Genomic DNA, 22,310 nt, shown 5'->3' on the forward strand with positions numbered 1-22,310 from the left:
AAGTATGGAGACTAGGGATCTCCTTGTCTTGAACCCCTTGAAGGAAAAATTCTCTTGCCTGGCTTTCCATTGACCATCACAGAATAGGTTACTGAAGAAACACATAACATGATCATTTCTACCCACTTATTACAGAAACCCAGTTTTCTCATTATTGCCTCCAAGAATGGCAACTTTATTCTGTCATAGGTTTTTGACATATCGAACTTAATGGCCATACTTATCATATTTCCTTTCTTTCTAACCTTCATTGAGTGCATAACCTCATAGGCCACCACAATATTGTCACTTATCAATCTCCCTGGGATGAAATCACTTTGATTGGGAGATATGATTTATGTCAACACTTTTTTGAGTCTATTAACCAACACTTTTGACATGATTTTGTAAAGAACATTACAAAGACTAATTGGCCTATACTCGATAGTAAACATGGGACACTTTGTTTCACGAATAAGCGCAATATGAGTAAAATTCACAGATGGATTTAGTATATTACCAGTCAGACAAGAAAGAACTGTTGTGCTCACCTCATCTCCAATTATGCTCCAATGATTTTGGAAGAAACAAGCTCCAAATCCATCAAGTCCAGGTGACTTGATGGAGCCATCTGGTTAATAGCTTCTTCTACCTCCCTTCTGGTGCAAGTCTTTGACAGACTCTTATTCATCTCTCTTGATACTCTAATGTCCAGGTGCTTAAGACAATCTTCAATCTCAACTGCACTTGGCTGAGAAGTGGTGAATAACTTTTCAAAATAGGACTTAAAAGCCCCTTCAATCTCCTCTGGCCTAGAGAACCGTCTGTTTTGATCATCAACAATTTGCTTTATCATATTCTTCTTTCTCCTCTGGTTAGCACATGCATGAAAACATTTTGTGTTTCTATCCCCATGTTGATACTAATTCCTCTTGGCCCTTTGTTTCCATTTCATATTCTCCTTATCAAGGATAACACCAATCTCCTTTCGAATCCTTTTGACATTCTTTGAGTTATACCTATCCTCTTTTGATTGTAGCTTGTTCAAGGCTTCTATTTTTTCTTTTAATTATTTCCCCCTTGCTACTCCTAGATGATTACTCCACTTGACTAGAGCCCCTCTGCATCCCTCCATCAGATTTTGTAAATTGTACATGGGTTCTCTTCTCTCTATTTGATATTTCCATACTCCCTTCAACACCTTTTCACATTCTTCCCCAAGAGCCCAACTTACTTCATATCTGAAAGATTTCCTCACTCTCCAATCTTTATCACCATTCTGACCTACAAATAACAAAATAGGCCTATGGTTAGAATTCCTTGCTACTAGCACTTCCACACATTTCTCATTAAAAAATTCATACCACTTTGAATTAGCAACTGTCTTGTCCAGCCTTTCTTTTGTGAAGGTTTCATCTTCATGCTGGTTACTCTATGTAAGTTTATCTCCTCTCCAACCGAGATCAAACAATTCCCCTTTCTCTAAAACTTCTCTAAATCTGACCATACGTCTTTCCTAATCTCCAATAGGTTTTAATGTTGCTAACAAATTTCAGGCCTCTTCCCTCTTGTTTGTATCAGGCTCTCCATAAAACCCCGTCAGCATCCACTTCATATTCCCTTCCTCATTAGTGATCCAAGCACTAATATGTCTCTATCAATAATTCAACACTTCTACCTTCATCATATGATCCTGCATCAATTCTAGTCCTCCCCTTCTTCTAGTTGGTTCACCAACAAAGCACCCCCTTACAATTAATCCTTCTCTTCAATCAGATACACTTCACAGAGTTTAACTTTGTCTCCATCAAGAATACTACATTGGGTTTCTTATCCTTTGCTATATGGCAAAAGTCTTGAAATTTCTGAGGGTTCACAAGCCCTCGACAGTTTCAACTTAGTGTTTGCATTGGGATTGGCAGGGCCATTCAACAGCCTTCGCCAATTCATCTATTGGGTCTCTTCATTCACAACACAAATCTTTTTAGCTTTTTTACTACCCTTTATCTCTTCATCCTTACCCTCCTTAACACTCAAATTTATTTTCACTGGTGTATATGCTTTTGGAGTTGAATCTCCCTTACCCTTACCCTTACCTCGGGCTCTCCTTTTCCAAGCTCCCTTTAACTGACCCTTTTTGTTTGTGTCACCATTTTTTGAAAGAGATACAACTTCTGCTTCCTTTTCAACCGCAATTGTCTCTTCACTCTCTGTACTCCTGCAAAACCTTTTACATCATTCCCTTTGCCCTCCAGCTTACTTGCCTTTTTTAATACTTTTCATCTTGCTTTCTTTTTCTGTCCTTTTCAACCCCTTCACTACCTTCTCCCCCCACCTCCTGATTATCCATTACTACCTCTATGTTGCTCACCCGTACTCCACCAGTCTTCTCTCCCCTATTCACTCATTTAAAAAAATATTTTTGTATCTCCCCTCTGTCCACCCCATTCCCCCCCCCCCCCCCCCCACTAATCCCCCATCTCTCTCCTCTACCTTTTTCTTTGTTTATTACTTGTCCCCATATTGATTTTCTTGGTGACTCAATCTTTTTAACTCTAGTCCCCACTCTCAACCACACCCCAAACTGAGCATCTTGTCCCTCCTCTCCCTTACAACCTTGAGATCCATGTACAATACAGCCACAAGTAAAACACAGTCACGGTAGCTTTTCATGCCTAAGGGGAATTCATATCTTTTCCTCTTTCACGTTGATAGTTCTTCCTCTCGCTAGAGGCTTTGTTAGGTCTAGATCGATGCAAACCCTCAAAAATTTTCCCATTCGCTGCCATCCTCTTGCATATCTACCTCTTTCACTCTACCAATGGATTCTCCTATCTTTTTGCCACATACTTCATTCATGCAAGCTAATGGTAAGTTGTGCAGTTGAACCCAGAAATGTTCCTGATTGAATTTCATCCTCCAGGTGGCATAAACCCATCGAAAAGCCTTAAAACAAATAGATGGTTGTCAAACAACCATGACCTCTCCTCCCATATTCGATTCGTATTAGCTTGGTTATCAAATGTGACGATGAAGGTGTTTGATCTTACTTCCAGAAACTTTGTTCTCTTGCTTATCCTTCATACTTTCGCCAGTGTTGATTCTATCACTTCCAGATTAATACAACTTTCGATGCAAACCTTCCCTACCAGACTTATCTTTGCTTTATAATTCGGTTCATACGATACCTCGTCCCCTACCTCTATACTCAGACCCTCCTCCTCTGTTAGACGTTATTTTTCCCATTCTTCTTCTAACTCATTCATCTTATGAATGGATGCGCAGTCATCTAAAAAAAAATCTCACCAATTATAGTAGTTTCTTTTAAGTGAGATCCAAACAAACACTCAGTTACAAAAAAACACAATGCATGTAAAGAAAACAAAAATTAAAATAAAAAGAGAGATCAAGAGAGAGAAATCTAAAAAATTGGTTTCAAACTATCCCACTTTCTTTGGTCAAACTATTATTTTAAAAAGAGGTGTTGTTGTGATGATAAATCATCACTTCAACGTTCTAATTTTGTAATAAGGTCAATGATGTCATATTAAATGTTCAAATGAAAATTCTAAAAACTTAAAATAAAATATATACTTAGATTTTAAAGACCCTAATAATGATCACAAAAAAAATTAATTCTGTCATTTCTCGGAACATCGATCAGTGGTTGTTGAAAAAATCTCTAGTGACAAATACGGCATTAGTGGAGTCAGATTTAGTTAAGTTGGCACTAGATTTGATGAATCTAAACAAATCTACCAAATCTGATGCTACTCAAAGCATCCTCATTGGCTTGGCCGAATGAGAATGTTGGCTAAAATTTACATAATTGATGTAAGGAACACCTCACATTGAATTGGCCAAATCTAAAATAATTTAGACTTCTGCTACAGTGGTTGGCTAAAGATGGAGAGCCACAATTAATTTACCAAATATTAAAATACTAATTTCTTACTCCTACTACACACGCGGGAACGACAACAAAAACGTGGGAATATTTATTCACCTGTAACTTTCTCTCCACTTTCTCTCTGTCTCTCTCTCACTCCCACTCCCACTCCCGATTCGCAGTCCCTCCACGACCTATGGTTGTGCCCCTCCATGACTTCTCTCTCTCTCTCACTCCCACTTCTGATCTGTAAGTATTTTTTTGATGTTCTGGATTTTTTCCTTATAAAATTTCTTCTCGATTTCTCTCTCTCCTCTCTCTCTTTCTCTCACTCTCACTCCCACTTCCGATCTGTAATTTCATTGTTGCATTTTTTTTAAGCTCTTGGTTTTACTTACAAATGTGGAAGTGGGATTGACAATTAGGGATTTGATTTTGTTGAAGTGATTTTGGGATTGAAATCCTAGTGTGTTTTTGTAATGGAGTCTGTTTTGCTTGTAATGAATCCTTGTGATTCTCCCGTGTTGTAAGTGGGCTGGTGTAAAATGGAAATGGTGATGCATGGAATGAATAATAGAATGCACGGGTAGCGTTTGTAGAAATGGGCAAGTAAGCTAGTTGGGTTCATAACAGTTTTAAGGAAGATTGAGAGGGAAGACAAAAAGTTTCAGACCACACACCATGGAACTAAAAATGTCCTACTCGGGTTATAAAAATATCATTTTAATGAGATGAGTCTACTTATTTATTAAATAAAGTAGTTCTTACTTGGGTAAAAAACATATAATTGGTTGCTCTTATGGCGATGATTACCAATTTGTGATAACACCTCCATTTATATTACAACATACGTGGATAATGGAGCTCAGCTCTAAAATCATTTTTGAGTCATAACGGTTTTATGAAAATATGCCACACATATGAAAATATGGAACTTGCTGACTGTTTATTACACAAGCATATAGATGGCAATAATTTCCTATTTTTTTGCTGATTGTTTATGGAACTTGCTGCATCTCAATATGTAATATGTAATTTCTTGTGTCATCTCATTCTTGCTTAATGTTTTGACTGTCTCCCCTACTTAAATTGTTGTGTTAACTTTATTACTTGCTGACTGTTTTATAAATGATGGATTCACACTTATTGGACGATCATTTTTTCACCACACTCTTGCAAAGTGATGGAGAAGGTATTAATAACCCTCCATGGCTAGTGTCTTGCATGATTATATTGAGGCTGAGGTTGAAGTGACACAACCTGAAGGGGAAGTAAGGGCACAAACTAAACTATCCCAACGGGGTGTGCCTTTCATCGTGGAGGAAGACATTCTCCTTGTATCAGGATGTCTCAACATCAGCATAGATGTTATTAGGGGGATTGATCAAAAGTCCACCCAAATGTGGATAAGAATCCATGATTACTTCAATACTTATAAAAAAAAACCTAATTGGCCTAAACGTTTTGTGGGGTCGTTGACTAATCGATTGTCAACTATCCAAAAAGAACAAATTTTGTGGTTGCTTGGCCCAAGTTGAATCAATGCATCCAAGCGGTACCAATGAACAAGACAATGTATGTTTCTAATTATCATAAATTTGGATTGTAATATGTATTAATATTTTTATGATTGTTGTTTAGATGGAGAAGATAAAGTTAATGTACCGATCGACACAAAAAGGCAACTATAATTTGGACCATTGTTGGAACCTATCAAGGCACCAACTAAAGTGGCAAGTGCATGTGGATAATTTGCCAACACAGAGAAAGAAATGCTACTCTACCGTTACAGTTGCCAATGGTGTTTGTGCACACCTGGTAATATATTGTTCATTTTGTAGTTGTTGTTTTTGGTTAATCTAATGAAGAGTTGCTGTTTTTGCACACTTGGAAATCCTAGTAGTTGCTATTTTTGTCAATTTTGAGATTAATATTTGCTTAATTCTGAGCTTAATTTTGTGTTTTTTGCAGGTACTATCAGTGTTTTGAATTTCGTACCGTACCGGCTGGTACAGTCAAAATTTTCCGTACCGACCATTGGGCCGGTACAGGTACCTTATATGTTTCGTACCGGCCGGTACCGGTCGTTCCGGTCTCAATTTCGGCCTGTACCGGCCTATATTTTGGCCTTCAAATTTTTTTTTCATTTTTTTAAACTACAAGCTTATTTTTGGACCCCCAATTCAGACTAGGCTATTTATAATTTATATATATATATGTGTATTTATATATAGTTTATTCATATATAGACTATTATTTTAGAATTTAATTTATATATATTTATATATATAATTTATTCATATATCGACTATCCCGAAATGGTATACGAAATGGTACCGGTATCGAAATATTTCGTTCCAGTGCCTTAATCGATACGACTTTCGATACGGTATTTAAAACATTGGGTACTACTCATTTTGGATTTTGCTGCTGAATTTTATTGAAAACTCATAAATTTTATGTGGATAGTTTTTGTAACTCATCATGTGGATGTTTTTTAGAACTTCATGACATATGCATGTTTTTTGGGTTTAGTATAGCAGATGTATGTAACAATTTATGTGGATGTATTTGGTTTTTTTATAACTGCTGTTAATCTAGGGGTTTCTTTTTGTGCTGTCGTCCATGGTATGTTGTTAGTCATGAATACTAGTATGTTGCTAGACATGGTAAGTGCAGATTTATCAAATGTTGGAAGTGCTAACATACTAATTGATCAAATGTTGGAAGTGCAGATTTATATATCTGTTTTTTGTAATTAAGATGGCGTTGGATCTTAAAATGTCTTGTAGGTGTTTATGTATGTGCAGATGTTTTATTGACATTGAAATGAGTATGTTGCTAGATATTTGATTAGTGAATAGGAAATTTAGATAGAAATTTAAAAGTTTAATATCAATTTTTGGTTATTAGCATTAAATGACATTTGAAAATATGATTTTTTTAATATTAGTTTAATTAAAATATAATTATTATTAATATTAAATTGGTAGAATTATAAAATGTGATACAAATAAATTAAATAAAAAATTATTAATTTAATAATATTTTATTATTATATAAAGAGTGAATGGCTAATCCAATGTGAGGATTGAATTTAAATGTAATAGGCAAATGTAAAGAAGTGTGATATTGGTTAAATTTTGAAGATGCATTTGGCCAAACCAATGAAGATGCTCTCAGGTGTTAGATTCGGCCACTCAATTCAACGTCACCAAGCACTTAATTTTGAAGATGCATTTGGCCAAACCAATGAAGATGCTCTCAGGTGTTAGATTCGGCCACTCAATTCAATGTCACCAAGCGCTTAATTTTGGCCAATTCAATGCCATATGGCGGTAACCTAGTGTCGTAATTGCCACCTCCATGTTCGAGGTGGTTGCAGACCCCTCCGATGGTAGCTGTCTGTGCTGGACCACCCCACTATTTTTTTGGTAATGTTAAATACAATCATGATTTGTGTAAGTGTCACGCACTCATTTGAAAAAAGAATAAGATTTACTATTAAAAAATTAATTTTTCCATGTGAGTCTCAAACTTATATGTTTTTTTCAAAATGAGTGCGCATCACTTGCGCACTCTATGACTACAAATATTATTTTTTCTATTTTTTAATTTTAATTTAATTATTGTAAATTAATAGGACTTTTTCCTATGTTATGGTCATCTTACCATCCAATATCAGCTTTCTAATTATTAACCCAACTGATAAATCGTATTTTAAATATAATTATGATGACATTTTAACTGTTAACCCAACTTGAGTTTGACGAAGCAATCTAATTTTTTTAAACTGATATCCAAATTTCAGGAGTTCCCGGACTCACCATGTTTTTTTTTTGAAGTCAACCCATTGCATCTCCCTTGCCAATGAGATATGCAGATAGAATCTCTTTTCTTTTATTATTATTATTATTATTGGTATTGGGTGTTCCGAATAAAGTCTCAACAAATTTAAGGATGCACAAACCCATCACCCATGAGTTTTTCATAATTCCAGCCCAAATATAATTAGAATCTTATTGATATATTTTCAAGTTTCATTTAGACTAAGTTTCTATATTGACTTGATTTCAGATGATTTATGAATAATAATAAATAATAATAAAAAATTATTAATATTAATGAAAAATTTATGATTAGTAATGAAGTAATCCGAGACTACTTCACTTTATCATACACAATTTTATTCAATTAAAAATATAAATGAGTTGAGTTCAAATAAGCAGTGGTTGTCAAGATTTATTCATTTATTTTTTTTATTTTATTACGATTCAAATTCAAATTCAAATTTACTACCGAATTATATCTTATGATCTTTTAATTTGTTTCCTTAGTCGAAAATTCAATATGCTCCTACGAAGAGAACTTCTTTCCTCACCATGATTGGGTGGAAAGATGGGAAAAAATGATGTAAATCTATTAATGGAGGCTTTGGTGCTTGCAGTTGTACTCTATTGTTGATGCCGATGGTACTATATTTATGACCAAGTTGTAGCTAAGGATTTTTTAATTTGTTTAATTATAAAAGTCTAGTTTATTTTTATTATTTTTTTAATTTCATATCATCTAATCATTATAATTTTTTTAAATTTTTTATACAAAATAAAATAAATAATTTAAAACTTTTAAATCTCAAAATAAAAATAATATTAAAAAATATATTCTAATAATATTTTATTTAATTTTTCAACTTTCAACTCACTCTAAAAACAAACAATAAGCTTATTTAAAATTCAATTTTTTCTTAAGTTTTTTTTTTATATTTAATATTAACGTGACGTCTAAGACACGTGCGCATGACATGTCATCCCAAAACGAAATAATCTTTCTCAAGTTTTCAGCGTCTTACATTTATATTATTTTAAAGAATAATGTTATATGTAGTTGCAGATACATAATTTTTTTTAAAAAAAATAAAGTCTATTATTAAAAAATTAGTTTTGTTTTTTATGTGAGTCCTGTATTTATCTATTTTTTAAGATAATTACATAATATTTACGCATTTCACGATTATAAATATCATTTCTCTATTTTAAAATATACCTAAATAGTAAAATAATTTAAGAATAGTAATGAAATAGTTTGAGTTAACATGTTTTACTAGATTTTGAGAAGGGTGGCTCTACAGCAACTGCTAGGAGCTACCATTAGTGTAATTGTCGTTTTTTTTTTCTTTTTTTTTTATATGTATTTTTTAACACTTTTAAATATTATTTTTAAATAAAAAAATCATAATATCATTAAAAAATACTTACTTAATCACTAAGTAAACAAAATTTAGAAAAATGCAGCGGGAGTTTAGGTATTATTTGTTTAAGTATTATTTTTATTATTTGTTTAAGTATTATTTGCAAAGTTAAAAAATTTGTTTAAGTATTATTTTTATTTTGAAATTTGAAAAAATTGTATTATTTTTTGTGTTTTGTTTAGGAGTTTGGAAATGTTGTAATAATTAAATAATGATTAGATGAAAAAGTTAACAATTTGAAATTAAAAAATATTTTATATTTAAATGATGTTTAAAAAGTAAATATATGAAAATATCTAAAGTATTTGAAAATATCTTAAAATACTTGTATATCCAAACAAAGTCATTCCGTTCGTTTCATCTCATCAAAGTTAATTATTTCGAGTGAAGTTCGACAGTAGTGGCTATATCTCAACACTACTGTGTTATGCAACGATTTTCCAAGACATAACAAAAACCTTTGTAAGCAATATTTCCACTGACATACTTTGTTGTTGAGTTTCGACAAATGATTATAAGCATCCGGTAAATGAGCAACTTGCCTAAGAAAGATTGATAAACAAGACTATGGCTAATAAATATATTAAGTCCTCGTTTTATACAAATAGGATGAGTTGATATGAAAAATCTATGAATAATAGTGAGATAGTTTATGACTAGTAATGAAATAGTTTGAATTAAGATGTTTTATGAAATTTTGAAAAATAAAAGAAAAAAGGTTGAATAAAAATATTATAAAGTTATAATATTGTTATAATATAATTTTTATTTTGAGATTTGAAAAAGTTAATTTTTTTTTTTTATGTTTTATTTAAAAATTTAAAAAATTATAATAATTAGATAATAATTAGAGCACTGTCATTGACCTAACCAAATGCCAATGAATTGCAAAATATACCTAGTTTTACATTAAAGGTCCTGCATTGAGCTAGTTAAAACTCAAAAAGTGGGAGTTTGAGCTACAGTGAATGTATTGCAAAAGTTATATTTGACGTTCTACTGTTTGGGAGCCAAATGAATATTTTATTCAATTAAAATAATTAACTGTTCTTTAGGCAACCCCGCATAATTCATTTTGATCCTTTTCATACTTTATCTTCCCACTTTCACTTTTTTTTTGTTACGTAAAATACACACACAAACGATAACAAATAAAGTAAAAGTAAGCACGATCAAGTATACGACGTACAATATACGTGGTTCAGTAAATTATCTATGTCTACAGAACTGCAGAAATCTTATTAACCAGAAGAGATTACAATCACTCAATCTCAACTCACAATCTCTATGATTTTTTACTCTTTCAGACAATATGCACTCACTTTACAATTGTTATCTCTCAAAATATACTGAAAGTCATGCCAAACAAGTCAAATATAATATATTTATAGTAAACGACACTGGAAACTCTAATCTGGCAAAAATATGTTTTTCGCTCTAGCGGCTTGTTGAGTGCGCATCAAGCAAACAACCAATCAACATTGGCTTGAGTGGGGCTCTAACGAATACTAGGATTTGTGTCTCGCTTGAGCCCACTATCACGCGAGACTCGAGCGAACTCATGGGTTGAGCTTCACTTCGCTCGAGTCCACTGTCGAGCGCACATCGAGCAAACTCTCTGTTTCTCATTTTTCAGCTCCACTTCACCCCAACAATCTCTAACTTGGAGACTGGGTCTCCATATGATAGCCATTGTTCCCAATCAAACCCTATCGTCTCTGCAGCTCACAACTCCTGTCTTTAAGTCAGAAGATGCACTGAAGTCAAACCCGACTTCAGTCTTCTACGTACATCGCCCTTAGTTAGCACATCCATTGGGCGACTCACAACTCCCACTGCACTAGGAGTCTAGGAGTATCTGGTCTTGAACCGATCCTGGCAACCTCAACCAACTTTCTCAAGCTTACACGAGGAACGACAAAACTGACTCTTTTGGGCTTCCTCATATCTTTCGCATGATCAAGTTTGTCTTTTTGTACTCTTGTATTTCCCTGCACATTAATGGACCTTGATGTTAAATACAAAAAGTTAGATATCTTACCATGCACTAAGATCAACACACCCTTAGTGATCTTTCAAGCTCCTCTAAAGAATGCTACTATATAACCGCTGTCATCAAGCTATCCCACAAAGATCAGGTTTTTCATCAGATTCGGAACGTGTCTGACTTGTTGTAAAGTTCACACACCCATATTTGGAAGTATGATGTGCACATCACCCACTCCCACTACATCTAATGTCTCTTCATCAACCGCATACATCTTCCCAAAATCACCAGCAACATAATTCTGCATGATTGTCGATGTGAGGTGCTATGGAACGAAGTTCTTGAATCCAACACCCAATCATCAAACCGATTGTGCACTGCAAGAAGTAAGACATCTTGAATTTCTTTTGCCACTACATTCACCTCATCATCCTCAACACTTTCTTGATTCTTGCAATTTTTCCTAATGTGGTTCAGCTTTCCATAACTCCAGCACGTAATCTGCTACCTAGATCTCGTCTTGCTCTTCACCCTACATTTGGAGCTTGACATATCATGTCCTCTGCCCAGATTATCAACATTCAGGGTCAATCCAATACCCGAGAACTCACCTGAGTCTCTTCTACGTACCTCTTTAGCAAGAATCATCTCACGTATGTCGTCATAGTTAAATTTCATCTTGCTGGCTGAACTACTCACAACAATCATCATGGTCTCCCAACTATTTGGCAGCAACGCCAACAGAATAAACGCTCTAATCTCATCATCAAACTCAATCTCTACATAAGACAGTTGATTTGTGATCGTATTGAGTTCATTCAAATGTTGGGCCACAGACATACCTTCTGAAATATTCAAATTTAACAATTTATTCATCAAGTGCACTTTGTTATTTGCCGACGACTTTTCATACATACCTAACAAAGTTGCCATGAGATTTGTCGTGGTTCTCTCCTTACTGACATTGTGTACCACTGTTCTGGACGATGTCAGTCGAACAATCCCTAGAATCTGTCGATCTAATAGGGTTCACTCAGCATCATTTATGATTCTTTCCCAACAATGGAAGGTAGAGTCTCTTCCCATAAAAATAGTTTTCAATCTGCATCTTCCAGTATCCAAAATCAGTGTCGTTGAACTTCTCTATCTCGGGTGCTTTCACTTTATCTCCAGCCATCGTTCTCCTTCAGATCTTTCCTTGGCTCTTGATACCAGTTATTGTGCAAAACACACACATCAATGATGAAAAATAATGTAAAAGCAAGCACGATCAAGTACACGACGTACAATATACGTGGTTCGGCAAATTGTCTATGTCCATAGAGCTACAAAAATCTTATTAATCAGAGGAGATTACAATAACTCAATCTCAATTCACAATCTCTAGGGCTTTTTGCTCTCTCACACAATATGCACTCATTTGACAATTATTCTATCTCAAAATATGCTAAAAGTCAAGCCAAACAAGTCAAATATAACATATTTATAGTAAACGACGCTGGAAACCCTAATATGACAAAAATACGTTCTTTGCTCGAGCGGCGTGTCGAGCGTGCATTGAGTGAACATCCAATCAATATTAGCTCGAGCGGGATGTCGAGCAGAGCTCGAGCGAACACTAGGATTTGTGTCTCGCTCGAGCCCACTGTCGCGCGAGACTTGAGCAAACTGACGGGTTGAGCTTCGCTCGAGCGCATGTCGAGCAAACGCTCTGTTTCTCTATTTTCAGCTCCAAACCCAGTCTCCACCCCAACACATCTCTCTCCCTCTCTCTCTCCCTCTCTCTCTCTCTCTCTCTTCTCGAACCGCTCTATTGAGGAGAATAAATATTTTTGGTTCTATTTCTTAGAAGAAGATTCTCTGATATGAAACTCACTTTCTCTTAATTTCTTTCCATTTTCTCCCTTGAATCGCCATTGTCCCTATGTTTGAGTGAAGAATTTTTTTTTTTCTTCGTTTCCTGGAGCGATTCTATCCCTTGCCCTCCATTTCTCTCAATTTTCTCTCTTCCCTCGCATCGTTGTCTGTCCATTTTATTCCAGAAAATGTTTTTCATCCATTTCATGATTATCTCTCTTCCCTTTCTGCGATTATTGGACATCTTGAGGCTGGTTTTTCAATCGCTCAACTATTAATCTCGTGTGGATGTTAGGTAAAAATTCATTTTCTTGTTAATCTTGTAGTTAGTTGTTAATCCTTGTTGTTGGTGATTTTGTATGGATTTAGATTAATTTAGGGTTTGTTCAAGTTATTATAATTAAATTAATTTTTTACTGGTTTCATTAGATTAATTTTGTATATTGGTTTGATTAGATTAAGTTATTATCATTAGATTAATTTTGTATACTGGTTTCATTAGATTAATAATTTGTTTACTGGTTCCATTAGATTAATTTTGTATAGTATATAATCGAGTCATTTGCATGTTGCTGCGAGAGATTTATTTTGTATGGTTTTTGATTAATTTTGTATGCTGGTACTGGTTTCAAGAGTAAAGATGAAAATATCAACCCTGTTTGTTATCTAGAAATGAGCATTTTTCTGTTTACTGACCTGAAGAAAAATATTAAAAACATATATATCCCATTTGATTTTCATGTGTGAATTTATGTGAGAAAATATGTAAAGAAACTGTGTGAAAGGAAACAAAAAGGCCTTGGTAGAGTAGTAAAGCAGTCTATAGATTTTATATTTTTTATCTTTTTGTTTCTTCTGGTTTTAATTTCTTTGTTTGGATGCTTGGTTAGACATTTTTTCAAGGATTAATAGAATGCATTAACTTTAACCATTACAGAAAACATACAAGGGCTCTAAATTATGACCAAAACATCATACAAACAAAACCCGGCCAATATAGTTTGTTGGTGCAAATATGGTTTGGTAGTCTAGATTTTGATTTATCACCAGGGATTTTTTTTTTTTTTTTTTTTTTTTTTTTTTTTAATATGGTTGAATACCATGCTTCTTCCTTAAAACAAGCCCATAAACCCTTCCAAGAAATCAAATGGTGAACTACATTAGGATTTTACACCTATTTCTTATACCTAGGACAACTACAACATTATAAACTTCACAGCAAAACTAAATTGCTGATTCTAACAGTAGCCATGTCAATCATTGACTCATTGATGAATAAAACTGAACTGGAAAATAACACTTCAATTTCAAGAAATTGTCCCCTGAGATGGACACACCTATTCGTATTGCATCCAACACACGCCAGCCATTCTTGAAAAGGGTAAGTGAAGTTCCACCAGTCCTATTCCTATTTTTTTCAAATGATGCCACTTCATAATAAGTGTTCGGGCTGGATTGACACCTTTGTTTTCTTGATTTTCATTACCTATCAAAACAAAAAGTTTTTCATGATTGGAAATGTATGTTTTTCACTTTCTAGATGGATGTTTTTCTTGTATACATTTTGCGTGTAAAGTCCATTGAATACTATGCTTCTTCCTTGAACTTTCAGCATGCTAGTCATAAATTTTGGAATGTGGTTAACTTATGTACAAAAAGATAGAGAAGACGAAATTCACAATGAGCACGGTTGGATTGTTTGTGTATGGTTTGGATTTAATTTCCAAACTTGAACTTGTGTCTGATTTTGTGTAGGGTCAACTTGCATGTACCAGGAAATACTAAGTTCAGATTCTTCTAGATTTTACTCATGGCTATATTAAGTTCTGATTTTGTGCATGTCACAAAATTCTCATGTTGCTAATGCTAATGCAAGTGGAAACACACATGGACATGCTACCTAGCTACCTACTCTGTGTTTGTCTTTCAATGTGATGATGTCCCACTGCAATGAAGATTGATTCCTAAAATTGTTGGAAATAACGTTTAAAAAAAATATGAATTTTTTTAAATATTATTATTAAAAAATAATATTCTATTATTATTTTGGTTAATATATGAATAATTTAATGTGGGGTTATATCTTGAATGAGTTTGACTTTAGGCAAAACATGTAGTTTTAGGCAAATTTTGGCTTTGGCTAGATCATTGTCAATGTTTTTTGATGAAAAAGTTGAAAATTTGAAATTAAAAAATATTTATGTTTAAATGGTGTTTGAATATTGAGAAGAGATAAGATAAGACAATATACGAAATCAAACAAGACCTAAAAGAGCTCCAACCTAGATTTTTCAAATATGACAGGTTTTCCACCAAGATATACAATTTCATTGCTTTCACTAACCAGAAAATATTGAGCACGATAAACAAGTTTACAAGCCACTGCAAGGGCCAAGGGGGAGAAAGAGAGAGGGCAGTGGGAGAGAGATTACTAGGAGATGGACGACGGCTAGATGGGAAAGAGTTGTCATTGGTGGTCGATCAACGAGAGATGGCAGCTATCACTATCAGGAGGTAAGAATTGATGGTGGCTTGATGGGAAGGTGAGAATGCGATGTTGGAGGGAATGGGATTCCTGGGACTTCTATATTGAGGGTTAACTGTTCGATTTCAAGTAACCCTTTCATTGAATTAAGAGAATTGTTACTATATTCTCTAATTTATATTATTCACTTTATCTTTTGATGCGGTACAATAATGTGCGCTTATAAAAAAATTCAAAACATAAACAAAAAAAGAGTAGAATGAATCAAGATTTTAGTTTTTATTTTGTATGTTCAGACGATATTTTTTGTTTTGAAAATCAATTTTTTAAATTGTTTTAATAAATCATATATTGACGTGACATATAAAAAAAATGAATGGTATAATTTTTTTTTTTTTTTTTTTTGAAATATGAGTAGTATAAATTAAAAGTATGATAGCAGGACTCTTGGATTAAAATTTAGAAAAATCTGTCAAGAACATCAATTGGCAATATCTTGATTTTTCACTAAGGGAACTAAGAATCGAATCCCCCTCCCATGTATATAAAAAAAAATAGAAAAATCCAATTTAGAGGTCTTATTGACAAAATTATTAAAGATGGAACAAATAATAAAATAAAAAAGATAACTTAACTAGAAAGAACGGCGTCGCGTTGCCGAAAATCCTGCTTCCTTTGCAGGCTTGTAGCCCAATATGCACAGCCCAATTAACGTTAGAGGGTGAGGCTTGAGAGTCTGAGACCCTCGTTAAGAACAGTAGGGTTTGAAGTCTAGCAAAAACGAGAGAGAAAAGGGGATTGTGAATTGTGAGTTGGTGAATTCAGGGGAAGGAAAACGGATATCGCTCAAACCATAAATTTGAACTTTGACGAAGGAGAAGCTTTCACAACAAACCAATTATAAAATGGAAGAAGGTACAGAAACGACGAAGGAGAAGATGAGGATATTTGTGGGAGGATTGGGGGAAAGCGTGACGGGCGATGATCTGCAGAGGTTGTTCGCGTCTTCGGGAATGGCAGAGGAAGTGGTCATTGTGAGGACCAAAGGCCGCAGCTTTGCCTACGTCGACTTCTCCCCCGCTTCCATTAACTCCCTTTCCAAGCTCTTCAGCACTGTATTAATTCTTTGTTTACTCTCTCCTACTTTACAAATTACATTGAGTTTTACCTAGAAAAAAAATACATATTACTTGGATTTTTTCTGCTTCTGTTTCTTGGTGGGAGTATTGTTTTACGAGAAAAAACCATTTCTTTCTTTTAAGCTACTAGATTAGCCTGGATTAGTGAATACCCGTTCGTGGATGCTTCTTTTCCCTCTTTCTTTTCACTACGATTTCTAAGCATGTCTCCAGTTGTAAATGATTTTATATGTACAGGCATTTTTACCTTTTTTAAAAGACAGTTTTTTCTTTGTCAAATTACATGTGGTTGGCACTTTACCGGGACAGCTTTGGCTTGGGCACACACAAATCTTTATTAAGAATGGTATATTTTGAGGCTTAAACTCTACAATTTCAAATAAGGCTTTGTTGAATGCGCTAAAATTTGTAAATAATCCACGTGCATATTCGGCCACCTCTCATGTGATGCTCTATTGGGATTATTTATTAAGAAGTCAGATACAGTGTATTTTGATGCTCAAATTCTTTTAGTTTTGAATATGGCCTTGTTAAGGTTACTTGAAGTGCTTATAGAAGAAAAATCTGTAAAATACACCAACAACACAGCCAAAATGGATTTGTTGAGTAAATCCCTAGGGATTGGCTTAAGTGGTAAGGGCCTTGGTCTTGGTGGTATGCTTCATCTAAGTCTAAGGTTTGAATCCTCTTGGGTGCAAAAAATTTCTTGGGGCCATCAACCGGGGGAACTTCCTCTTGAATTATTTGATGTGCACTTATACGAAACTCTTTGCCGAGGGCCTGTGCACTCCCAGGATTAGTCAGAACGTTGTTCTCGGACACCCGGTGCCAATAAACAAAAAGGGTTTGTTGAGTATTGAAGAAAGCTCTCCATTTACACCCACAGGCAAAAGGCCATACCCTGTGTGTAAATAAAATACTGTCTCTGCCACCTATTTCCTTGTCAGATCAGGGATCGGGTATTTCCATTGTATAGCCCAAAGGATTTATTAAGGAGAGAGAAAAGCACAAGCAGGAGATTTTTGTGCATGAGTGCTTTATTGGATTAAGTAAAATTCGTAAAACCTAATAGTAGTCGGTGAAATACTTTTGGGTGGACAAAATAGAAAGTTGCACAAGCTGGGGAGAGTCGATGGCTCCATGAAGAAAACATTATTCACCACAAACCCCATAATGCTTCTAATTGAGACTATCAAATACTATTCTTAGTTTCGAAAATGTAGATATGTTTCTGTGAGTATTTTGCTAATGGAGGGAAAGAAAAACTAGCAACACTGTTAGAAAACTTGAAGTATAATGTACCACAAGAGGGCTATTGTCCTGCTATATGGACATGAATGATATCAGGTTGTGTTGCAGCTACCTGCTATGTATTGTCTTTCAAAAATTCTGGATGCCATCATTTTTTATAACACACTGCCACACCAATCCGACGGGGCACAACCCACCCAATTTCAATTTTAAAATGAAGCTGACTGTAGCTCATCCCTTTTCCCTCTTTCTGGATGCACTTCGCACAGCCAGGGTATATATTCATCTTTGTTTGAGCAAGAAACCAAGCAAGATAGGCCCCAATAAACTGAGCAAGAAAGGCCCTAAGAAACCTACCCTTTTATCCAAAAAGTTTGATAGTACAGCACAAGTGCCAAAATCCCTTAAATGGAGATGAAAATAGAAGTTATGCAAGTTTTGCCGAATAGTTCCTGGGTATTGGAGCTTTAGGGCTTGAGAAGAAATTGCTGGTTTGGTCTGAAATTGGTTTTTTTGCCAAATAATTCCTGGCTATCCATTTGTGATTTATTTCTTGTATGGACTTGTAGCATTTATTTGTATCTCTTATTTCTCTTCTTCCTTTGCATTTTTTGGATTTTTTAATTGCAGTTTAACATTGTTCTCTGTTGGGTTTTCAAGAAAGTTCTTCATTTGCCCCTTTTTCTCTGCTGCCAAACAACAATCCCAGCAAAAAGAAAAAAAAAAAAGAAGAGGATTTCCAAAAAGACAACGATTGGATCTTTGAATGGTCTTTTTCTAAATCATATCTTTGTGTGGTTCCCACGAACTGATACTACAAACCCCCCCAAATAGATTTCCACTTCCAGCAATTTGGCCATCAATTTCCAACATTTCTTTTTTTCTTACTTATCCAAAAAAAAAATTCCAACATTTCTTTTTATATCTGCTTTCTCTGTTTTATTTGCATTTTCTGGAATTTTAATCACAGTCTAACATGGTTCCTTGTTGAGTTGTTAAGTAAGTTCTCCATCTCCTAGCTGGTTGTTTTCAGCTACCAAACAACAATTATTTGCTTCTCTGCCAAGTACCAAAAAATTCGAATTTGCGAGATGGGCTGAAATCACCTCAACTTTGTCCCTCTTTTGCCTATTTTTTTTTTTTTTAAAGCAATGTAAGTGCTATGTCGGCAAGTGTGGTGGTGTGTTAAAATTTGGGGCTTGTATGTAGAACTAATTATCTTTGCATACAGTATCCTTGCACCCCTTATGTTATCTTGGGAGAATAATTTTGTGTGCACAGCTTAGCATGCCCTTATAACTCTAAATAAGCTCCTTCGTTATTTTTTTTTAATTACCCAATGATCTTAGGACCGAATGGCATCTCCTACCCTTTTAACAAGGGAATAAGGGTCAGATCACAGGTTTAACTTTGTATTGGGTGCATCATGAGAAGCTGGAACTTCTTTTTTCCTTTTCTCTTTAATATGTACTGGATATTATTGCCTACGCTCATCTCTTGCTTTGTAACTTTACAGTATAATGGGTGTGTCTGGAAGGGAGGGAGGCTGAGGCTTGAGAAAGCTAAAGAACATTATCTTGTTAGTTTGAAACGAGAGTGGGCAGAAAAAGCTGAACTTGCAAGTAGGGGACTTACTAACAGTTATAATTCAGATGAAGACATGGTCTCCTACGACAAGCCTAAGAAAGTCATCAATTCTGAAAGAAAGCAACTTCGGATTTACTTCCCCAACTTAAGAAAGGTGGGTTATAGGGGTCTTGAAAATTCTCTTTTTTAATCATTCGCCACCCTGCCCCCCTGCCCCGGGTGTTGGTTGTGATCTGATAGATATATTTTGACTCAAATTGTTACAATTATTTGTTTCATTTGCACTTAGTAAATTTTCATCTGTCACTTGATCAAAACAAATTGGAGCAAACATGTTCATTTACACTTGCTTGAAACTGTGGCTTTGTATTGTTATATGTGATTTGTTTCGGTGCAGGTGAAATTAATGCCATTAAGTGGAACTGGCAAACACAAATACAGTTTCCAACGTGTTGAAGTAGTTCCTTCTCTCCCTATCCATTTTTGCGATTGTGAAGAGCATTCCATTCATCATCCCACTGCAAAGGAAAAACAAACTTGTGATCTGGAAACCCTAAGTGATGGGATAAGTGAGGAAGAGCTTAACGTAATGAATTCAGTGATGAACAAGCTCTTTGAAAGAGAAAACCTATTAGATGCTGTAGGCAGTGGAAAGGGACTGACCAAGGGAAGAGATGATTCCATCAAATCTGTTCAAATGTTGCAAGTCAATGAGAATGAAGAAGCTTCTGTAACAGATGAGGATAACCTCATAATTAATGTGATGACTAGGAGAAACAACAGGATGGGCAGCAACAACATGATGGCTTTTATAGGTGGCCAGGGAAAGAAAAGAATTTCTGAAAATAAGGTAGAGCTTTCGTTCAATTGGTAGAGGGCATTTCTTTTCTCTGTTTACTTGCACCAAATATGCCTGTACTTTCTGGCTTCATTATTTTTCTTGGAACCCCAGGAATCAGGATTCATACGAACTCAAACCTCTATGGAAGGGCAAAATCTGAACGTGCTCAAAGTGCAGAAAAATAATGTTGTACCTCCTTACAAAAAGAGGAAATCACTTTTCAATCAAGAAAGTATTGGAAATGGACCTCGGCCTGCTATCCCCAAAGGCAATGGGGAGTTGAAAACCCCTTCTGATGAGTCGGCAATACTCTTGGGAGCTCAACTGGTTGACCCAGAATCTGGTATCCAACAATCAGCAACACTTCCATCATTGTCCCGGAAGTCTTCCTGGAGAAAACTTCTCCGTGATAGGGGCAACACTTTCAGCATCTCACATATATTGCCAGGCATTAGTTCTAGCGAGGAAGAGCAACTAAAATCAAATTCCTTTGTGCCCGACTCCACTGTCAGCAAAAATGACGACTGGGTAAGTCATGGAGATCACTTGGAGAGCAAGTTGGGTGAAACAACTAAAGAGGAGCTCGTGGAAACTCAGCCTTCCAGCCATACTGCACCTTCAACTAAATCCAGTAGAGGTGCTTCATGGCTCCAGAAATCCTCGTGGACACAGTTGGTTGGCGAGAATAAGAGTAGCTTATTCAGCATTGCACAAATTTTGCCTGATATTTCTAATGGAAAGCAAGTCATAATGGAGCTCAATAATGTGGTCATTGTTGATTCCAACGACAGCAAGCATAAGGATCTGGGGAAACATCATGATGGTAAATCTACTGGAGATGATTCTTTATCTTTGGAAATGAGAGAGGATGAGAGTGTCATTAGGAGTACTCTAGAGAAGAATCGACAGACTGTTTTGGGCAATGGTGAGCCTCCTGGTCGAATATCTGAGAAGAAACATGATTCAGCATCGAAGTTGGCATCTGCTGGGAATATTAGTATAGGAGAAACATGTTCTTTTATGAGAAGTGCCACTTCGTTGAAAGAGTGGGCAAAAACTAAGGCTACCATAAGTGGATCACTCAAGAGAAAAAGAGGGAGAAGTAGATGTTTTAATGTTTGAAGGGGACGTTTTTTGACTTCTTGGTAATCTTGAGAGAAGAATTGTTCCCAGACAACATTAAGATCAGTGCCTTTTTAAATGTTTGCTTGATTGGGGTTTTACTTCGGATCCGGCCTAGTCCCCCCTGTTGCTGTCGGCAATGTTGTTTTAACTTTGTATGCACTTTTGTTTCATTCTTACTCTGTTGAAGAAAAAAGTTTTATAGTTTTAGAGAGAGAGGCCGCCACCCAAGATTTAGGACATACTGCACGTGGAAGGGGCTCTCTGTGAACAAAAGATGAGAGTATTCTCTCAATCATATGGAAATTATGGCTTCTTCACAACAGTTTGGGCACTTAGATGTAGGGGTGCTACCTGGTGCGGGGCAGGGGCCCAGGGTTTCATACCCTGCCCTGCTACCGGGAGGTGGAGTTGAAACCGCACCCTGCCCACCCCTACCTATCTCATCTCAAATTTTTTTTTTTTTTATAATTTTCTTCTCAAATTTTCTTCTCAAAACAAAAAACATTAAACGTAATTTTTTTCAATTTCAAATCTTTCAACTTCTTCATCTAATTATTATAATTTTTTTAAACTTCTAAATAAAATCTAAACTTCTAAACAAAATACAAAAAATAATAAATTTTTTTAAAATTTTAAAATAAAAATTATATTAAAAAAATTATACCTAATTATTACAACTTTTCTAAATTTTCAACTAAATTAAAAAAAAATACAATTTTTTCTAATTTTAAAATAAAAATAATATTAAAAATTATATTCAAATAATATTAAAAATTATATTCAAATAATATTTTATTATTATTTGTTTTAGAAAGAGGACAATACTCTAATTTTATTGATAACCCTCACTTGTAGCAAAGAAAAATCGTAGTTACAACCAAATACCTGTAGGATACAAATAAAGATAAAACCAAAACCC

At 34.9% G+C, this 22,310-nt stretch overlaps 1 protein-coding gene and 1 long non-coding RNA gene across 3 annotated transcripts; both read left to right on the forward strand.

Annotated features, from left to right (window-relative positions):
* The first annotated feature begins 4,180 nt into the window (after positions 1-4,180).
* Positions 4,181-5,629, forward strand: LOC121260390. Its single transcript, XR_005939712.1, has 2 exons — positions 4,181-4,221; positions 5,510-5,629. It is a non-coding gene; the product is annotated as an uncharacterized LOC121260390 (long non-coding RNA).
* Positions 5,630-16,188: 10,559 nt separating this feature from the next.
* On the forward strand, positions 16,189-21,711 carry LOC121259866 (protein REPRESSOR OF SILENCING 3). Of its 2 annotated transcripts, none has more exons than XM_041161662.1 (4): positions 16,189-16,563; positions 19,355-19,579; positions 19,823-20,275; positions 20,378-21,711. In XM_041161662.1, exons 1-4 carry the CDS (start codon positions 16,354-16,356, stop codon positions 21,386-21,388), a joined length of 1,899 nt encoding a protein of 632 aa, XP_041017596.1. In that variant the 5' UTR covers positions 16,189-16,353; the 3' UTR covers positions 21,389-21,711. The 2 variants fall into 2 exon arrangements, with proteins under 2 accessions (XP_041017596.1, XP_041017597.1); XM_041161663.1 differs by lacking the exon at positions 16,189-16,563 and adding an exon at positions 16,589-19,257.
* The last annotated feature ends 599 nt before the right edge of the window (positions 21,712-22,310 follow it).

This window comes from Juglans microcarpa x Juglans regia, chromosome 4D (assembly GCF_004785595.1).
Source record: "Juglans microcarpa x Juglans regia isolate MS1-56 chromosome 4D, Jm3101_v1.0, whole genome shotgun sequence".
In the NCBI taxonomy this organism is placed as follows: Eukaryota; Viridiplantae; Streptophyta; class Magnoliopsida; order Fagales; family Juglandaceae; genus Juglans; species Juglans microcarpa x Juglans regia.